The 8,209-nt window shown below is 31.0% G+C and overlaps 1 protein-coding gene across 1 annotated transcript; it reads right to left on the reverse strand.

Annotated features, from left to right (window-relative positions):
* Positions 1–308: 308 nt before the first annotated feature.
* On the reverse strand, positions 309–2,353 carry LOC148311924 (uncharacterized). Its single transcript, XM_088278292.1, has 2 exons — positions 2,293–2,353; positions 309–1,384 (listed from the first exon to the last, which is right to left on the reverse strand). Exons 1-2 carry the CDS (start codon positions 2,302–2,304, stop codon positions 548–550), a joined length of 849 nt encoding a protein of 282 aa, XP_088134418.1. The 5' UTR covers positions 2,305–2,353; the 3' UTR covers positions 309–547.
* Between the last annotated feature and the right edge of the window lie 5,856 nt (positions 2,354–8,209).

Raw genomic sequence — 8,209 nt, forward strand, 5'->3', positions numbered from 1 at the left:
AGAACATTTACATTTTTGTTGTTGTTTGATTTTGTTGTGCAGAAAGTTCTAAACTTAAATAAATAGCTTTTCTAATAATCTTAATCTAAATCTTAGTGATGTGTAAGAAGGTACATATATTATAAAAAAAAAATTGGTGTGTTGATATTGTGTATGAAGAAACTTGTTTTCTTAATAAATTTAATTTCATTATTTTTATCTTTTACTTTCTGAGGCCAGAAGAAATCCCAGGATAATTTACTTATCATTTACCTTTTCTTCTGTAAGGAGCATTTTGGGATAAATAAAATAACATGTGATTTAAAATTAAATTATTGTATTTTGTATAAAATTTTACAGTGATGACATAATTTGGCTACTTAGGAAAAAAATAAATTATTGTTATTCAGCACCACTATTGAATCACCAAATACCAACTCATCCAAATAATGCTGACGAGGTAGAATAAAGAGATTGGATATATTTAATTAAACATACCTTTATTTTAGTCACTGGTATTTAACAATATTACATAATGGCAAATGAGGCACTTTTGGTGTTGGAGAAATTAGTAGAGAGAATATCTGGCGATCGGGGATGAGTACCCAATAGGAGATGAGAATCTAGCGAGAGGTGAAGAGTAAGCAAGGGGAGATCCGGCGTAGGCGACTGGGCCAGCGGAGTATGCGAGTGGAGATCCGAGGCGAGCTGAATAGGCTAAAGGAGCTCCGGAATAGGCAATTGGACCAGCGGAAGAATAAGCAAGTGGGGCATCAGCGGAGTAGGCGACTGGGGCAGCAGAAGAGTAGGCGACTGGGCCAGCCGCGGAGTAGGCGACTGGAGCAGAAGCAGAGTAGGCGACTGGGCCAGTAGCGGAATAGGCAAGAGGAGCAGCAGCAGAGTAAGCTACTGGGGCAGCAAGCCGAGAAGAATACGCGAGGGGAGCTGGCGCAAATCTAGCGTCAACAACAGCAGGAGCACCCAGGGGAGCAACGGTTCTAGCAGCAATGACTCCAGGACCAGTTACGACTGGAGCAGCCCTGGCGTCAATAACTGTTGGACCATTGGCAATCACTGGAGCAACAGGGGCAACTGGGGCAACTGGAGCAACAGCAGCGACTAATCCTTCCTTCCTCACAACAGCGTTGAATCCGTTGATTGGATCGGCTGTGTAGTCGACGATTCTCCTGGTCCCGTCGGCCTCCACGAGGGAGTACTGTCCTGACACGACATCTCCGTCCCTGGATTCCTGGTGCGTCTTGGAGTCTCCGGTCAGGGAGTCCTGGACGTCGTATCCATAGCTGTACTGGGGATGAGGGTCGTATTCAGAGTCGACGGCGTTGACCACGGGAGCCACTACTCCGGCTTGGGAGCTTACGGCAATAGCAGCCAGGACGAGGAATACCTTAAAACAAAAAAATAAATATAAGTACTTTTAGAATTCAATGACCACTTTTATTTTAAAAATATAAGTATAGGCAATTGCTATGCAATACTTCATACGCCTTTGTGGATTACTAGGTTTGGTTTTTTTTTTTCGAAAAAAAAATTCTATAAGGCTGACTCTATAGGTAATTGGCTTCGGAATCTAAGTATACTCAGCAAACAAGCTATGTAAACATAATAATAAATATATAAATATATATATTTATATATATATATATATATATATATATATATATATATATATATATATATATATATATATATATATATATATATATATATATATATATATGTATATATATATAAAAATATACATCTATATTCGAGCAAATAAATGTATGCGTATATATGTCTTATACATCGACGAAGAAATACGTGGGAAGAGAATATGAATTTATGGATAGATGCGGAAATTACGACTGGTCATTGGCTAGTTCAAGTGATCACTCTACACATTGTATTTCATTCACAATTCAACCTATGACTGTAGCGTGGAAGTTTAATCGTTGGTATAACATTCACCACTATGCCAACGAATGAAATTCTATACTACAGTCAAAGGTTAAACTGCGAATCTAGCACAATGTGTAAAGTGATCACTTGAACCAGACAATTACAAGTATTAAGCTCAGTAAATGCCTAACTCTTCATATTCCCTCCCGCAAAGTTTTCCGCCTCTGTTGAGACAACAATTATAGTAATAGAACAAAAAAAGTTTATTTTATTAAAAAATAAATACTTTTGTAAACGGAAAGCTAAAACTTTTCACATTTTTATATTGAAACTTGCGCACATGATCACAGAAATACTTATTACGCTTTTTAAAATAATTTAATTTTAATATTATTTTTATTTTCCAATCCGTACCTTGAATGCCATTTTCTTTTAGTTTAGTTCACACTCTTAGGATGCAAGAAACTGAAGTGATGCTGAACCCTTCTTAGGTCTGGTTTATATACCTGCCCGACTACCCCCTCCACCACTCCCACCCCCTGCACCCTGATCTAGTTATCAGCAGGAAGTTTCAACACGCACGATGGCCAGCGATATGTCAACTGGTCATAAGTCCTCAATTGACGCATTACTTGGCAAATGAGGAATCCGAGAGTGAAATATTTTAACAGTAGCTACCTCAAATGTGAACTGGTTTTTTGCGAAGTTGTTTATTTGTGTCTTTAAACTATATCGATTGTATTTTAGTCGAAGGCAATGCAAAATATCTTTAAGTAAAAGCCTTTTTGATGTAAATTTTGAACTCAAAGATTCAACTTTGATTTTTGTATTTCAATTAATATTTTACGTGGTACCATAACGCTTTTTCTCCAAATCTATTGCGATACATTCTGCACCGTATATATAGTATTTGAAAATGATGCGGAATGCATCTAAACATGTCACTCACTCCTTTCAAGAACGTCATAAATAAATTAAAACTTCATTCTACAGGAGAACGTTTTTAATGTTTAAAAATATAATACAATGTATTAAAAATAAATATCAAGCCACTTATTGAACTTTTTACTGTGCAACAGATCTTTTTAGGTAATACCTGACTGTTTTTTCTCCATTTGAAAAATATTTAGTATAATTAAAAAAATAATTAAACGATACCCTTTCTTCAAAATGCAAAAACAACACTTTCTGCCCTGTAGTGGGTAAACATTAAGTTAAAAATATTCCACTTTTGCTGGGATATAGTAAATTTTCTCGGCATTCCGAAAACATGCACAACTGAAAATTGACGATATATGATGTTGTTGAAAGGAGTGAACGATGTGTCAAAATGGATTTTAAGAAATGGTGGTATTTACTAAGTAAAATTTGAAATAAAAATTCATAGATATTTTCACAAAGTGCCGAATCAATTTACGAAAAAAGATTATTGTAACATCCTTGTAACTAATAACTAATGTAGCAGATGACAATATGAACGTTTGAAAAAAATGTTTGTAAATAATTTTTATATCTAATTTCGATTAACACTATTTTACCAAGATTTGGAATCAAAATTAGTCTATTAAATATTTTTTTCTTTTTCATAGTGCAGTATTGTAAACTGTTATCAACTTTCATATTTTTTTGTTTTAATCTTACTTATTATTACTTTTATTATATTTTATAAAATTTTATAAACGTATATGAACCTTATAGGCTTGATTACTTTACATCTAGGTGTGGAAAAAATATAAAATAAAAATGAAAATGAAAATAATAAAGCAAAAAATTAGGAAAATAAAAAAGAAAACGACTGGAGCTTTTTCATTGAAACGTCTTTATTATTATATATTCGTAAACCCATCACATTAGCGTCTAACCACAATAGAAAAATTATTTTTAAATATATTATTTTTAAAAAATCGGTTTAAATTTTTCTACCAACGTCAATTTTAAATACGGATTTGAAAATAATATTTCACTTCGTAATTTAAGTATTGTACTGATGTATCTTGGTGGAACTACATTTTATATATAAAAAAAACAGCTTTATAGTTTTTTACACATATATTTTATTTGATTAGGGACTCGGTTTCGTCGTTATCGACATCATCAGGCTGGTGATACCAGTTTGATGATGTCGGTAATGACAAAACCCGATCCCAAGTTGAATAAAATATATTTAAAAAAAACTGTATAGTTATTTTTTAAGTACATTAAGTAATTTATATTTTTAATTAGATTTTCTATTACAAAATAAATTTGTTTTAAAATCACTAAAAATATTGTTTTTTTTTAAAGTATAAAGTATTTAATATTAATTGGTCTTGAGGATGAACCTGTTTGCTTTAAAAATTGGTCAAAATAATACATTAATCAAGTTATAATTTCAAATTATGCTTGTAATTTTTTATATTTCAATTCATACCCTTTAATCAAAAATACATATTTTTCAGTTTATTTTCTAACGTATTCATAAAAGTTTGCCAATGTAAAAATCTTCTTGTGAGTTATTGAATCATAAATTTCTATTTTATCTTATTAAACGTACCACGTATAAATCTATTACGATAGAGTTACGCAGCATTATACCATAGATATAAATTAAGCGAATGGTAACACGAATGAAACAGTAATATGTTTTTGATAGAGTTTATTGCGTGTGGTCCAAATGTTTTATCAAACACAAAAAATCCATATTTTACGAATTTTGTTGTAGACTTGCCTATATTTTTTTCAAAGTGATATATGATAAAACGTGATGGCGTTTCTAATACATTATACATTCACTAAATTGATAAAATAAACACATGATGTTTTCCTTAGATTCAAACGAGTTTAGGTATAAAACAACAAGAGAGGGTTTTACATAATTTATTTACAAACAAATTTGCCGAAAATAGCCTTTACTTCAATTTCCTTTACTTCTTATACTTTTTTTTGTTTTTGAGGAATGACCCGCAAAGCCTTTGTTCTTTGAGCCTTGTCTGCAAATAGGATAGTAAAGATAGGGAAGGTTAGATGAGGTTGGGTAAGTTTCAAATAAGTTAAGATATAAAAAAACGGTTTCACAAAATTTATTGACGGACAAATTTGTGAAAAACACCTCTTCTTTAAATTTCCTCTACATATTTTACATTTTGTTTTATGTTTACTTAAAACCTCTGTTGTCTTAGTATTGTCTGCAAAGATAGAGAAGTTTAATACGAAAAATAGATTACCAACTTCAAAATCATTCGAAAATACATATTTCTTCAATCCATTTTGCAACTGGCGGGAATCGAACCCGCAACGCCAGTTTCTCAGTAGAGTTTATACCCAACTACGCACGGTGCCTGTCCAAACCTAGTGCTTTAGTACGAACAAGTTTAATTTCATGGTTCCTTTCCTTCGCGATGGCGACAGCGAGCGACTGACGCTCTAATTTTTAAATAAATTACGTGATTTGGTCAATGAATTACCATATTTTGTCGTGAGGCAAATACACTATACTAAAACACATAAATTTATGTATTGAAACATATCCAAATCCACCGACCACTGCGACGATACTGCCCTTCAAATGGATCGGTCATATACACCACGTATTCAACCTTCGGGGGAGATCTGTGACGCAATAGGATGAATCCAAATTCAAGCAAATTTATTGAATAAAAATTCATACATAGATGCGAGCGTTTGCCGCTTGCCGTCGCCGCTCTTGAGGATCTGAATCGTTAATTATTTTGTATTCATCACAAATCGTTAATTGTAAGTATCTCTTTAAATCATATAAATTTAGTTTCTGACCAATAAAACCCCATTAAAATTTCTTGAAGACGTGGTTAATAAAATTTGAGGAAAATGCACTTTGAATAATGTCTTTTTTTCCACCATTTCAAATTTTCTCTCCGTGAATACTAATCATTGTCATTTAACATTCCAGTAATGGTCGTAACATGGTGTAATATGGACATGACACATAGAAGGACATTGTCGAATTGACATTTTGTATAGAGTTTCACAAACAATACAGCTGTTGCAATATGAATTAACCATTAGATATTATAAATTGACAAATGATTTGATCTGAAACTGACGATGAATAGGTCAAGTATTTTAAATGGGCTATTCGCCTAAATTAAACGGCGTTATTTTGACTAATGTCAAAACTAAATATTTCGTGCAAGTGTTATTAGAAAATTATGCGTGATCGCAGCGTGATATGTTATTATCAAGGTGATTCTTCTTTAACGTGGTTATGGCAGTAACAGATGTTTTGACTTTGGTTAGTAAAATCAAATACGATACAGAACTACAAGAATTCACAATGTTGAAAAATTACTCGTTAGTTATACACTCGTAAATATTTTTTCATAGTCAGAATGTGATATTTTCTACAATATTTATTGGAAAATTGGGAACTTTGGGCTTAAAATATAGGTGTCATTGGATGATTTTAACCTAACCTCAACATAATTATAACAAATAAAAAATAACATTTAAATATTTAAAAAAAAAAAATATATTTAAATTTTTTTATAATTTGAATATTTATTTCAATTGTATATTAATAAATATGTGCGTGCGTGCGTTCGTATGTGTATTTTTTTTTAAATTTTATCATACGCATTATTTTCTTATACCGCCGTACGAACATCTATCACACACGGTTAAGCCGCACTGAGAGATCGCATTTCGACTGCTTATGGTCTACTTTCTTCCTTCTTTTACCAACTCCATGCTTCACTTTAAACAATAGGATTGTAACCAATTACCAGTTCTCAGTAATATGATTTAATGTATTGTTGTACATAATTTGAAATCCAATTTGCTGGTTCCGTATTAACGGAAAAACAGGAACTAAGGTTTGAAAAATGCTGCTATAAAATTTACGATTTTCATCACAATTTACATATTTTTACTTGATAAAAATGCCCTACTTTAAGATCACATCTGTGTGCTCTGTAATCTGACTCGGGAAAAAATAAATGGAATAATGCGGTATTTCTTTTTACGGAGATCCCTTTATATTCCAGGTCACGTGTCCGTCAAGATGAATGAAAACAAGTTATCCAGTGGGAGATGAGTGAGATATACGGAATAGGTAAGTAATAAGAATAAGCTCAAAAAGCTGTATCTGCATACCGAATAAGGAGGCTTTCACACGCTTTCAAGAAGTTTTAAATCTCAAAGCCATTCATCGTGGATTTATTTTGAGGTATTACTTTCTAACCGTTCACACAATAGAGAATATATGTGTGTGTGTATATATATATATATATATATATATATATATATGTATATATATATATATATATATATATATATATATATATATATATATATATATATATATATATATATATATATATATATATATATATATATATATATATATATATATATATATATATATATATATATATATATATATATATATATATATATATATATATATATATATATGTATATATATATATATATATATATATATATATATATATATATATATATATATATATATATATATATATATATATATATATATATATATATATATATATATATATATATATATATATGTCCGCCTCCGTAGTGTAATGGTCAGCATGCTCGCCTACCGTTCTGGAGGTCCCGGGTTCGATTCCCAGTGGGGTTTAATAAATACTCACTTTGTGATTTTTTTCACTCATTTATTCAATATTACACTGGACTGGTACCTGAAGTGGAGGGCTGATCACCTTTCCTTCATGTGCAATCGATCGAGATAACACTGCGTTTATATGAAGCAGTGCCCTATGCACCATTGGGGTGCGGTAAGGGTTTTATTTTTATATATATATGTATATATATATATATATATATATATATATATATATATATATATATATATATATATATATATATATATATATATATATCTACATATGTATATATGAATATATATATATATATATATATATGTATATGTGTATGATGTGTGTGTATGTATTTATTCATTTTTCATCGTACACTTAATTTCAATTCTTCACAATAATGTGTCCTCACTGGGCATACAAACAATACTACAAGTTATTTTTTGATATCTCATCATAGATAATCCAGATTTGTGAACAAGTATTTGGACATACTCAAATTGTTGTTAATACTACAAGTCACTAATATAGCATTATTCCTACAACGAAAAGAGTGTGAAAGGTGTCATAGTATTGCTTGCATGATTGTGAAGTGATTGTCCCTTTTGAAGAGACGGCTACGTCTCGAAACCGGTAGGTTTAAATCTCGTTGAGTGTTTATATACTAGCACTTCTAACATTTGAAGTAAAAACGTCTAACTACAAAGTAAAGCTTTAAATATTAAAAAAAT

The sequence above is a fragment of the Brachycentrus maculatus genome, unplaced genomic scaffold (assembly GCF_059751285.1).
Source record: "Brachycentrus maculatus isolate JH-2025_06_01 unplaced genomic scaffold, ASM5975128v1 h1tg000055l, whole genome shotgun sequence".
Taxonomy (NCBI): Eukaryota; Metazoa; Arthropoda; class Insecta; order Trichoptera; family Brachycentridae; genus Brachycentrus; species Brachycentrus maculatus.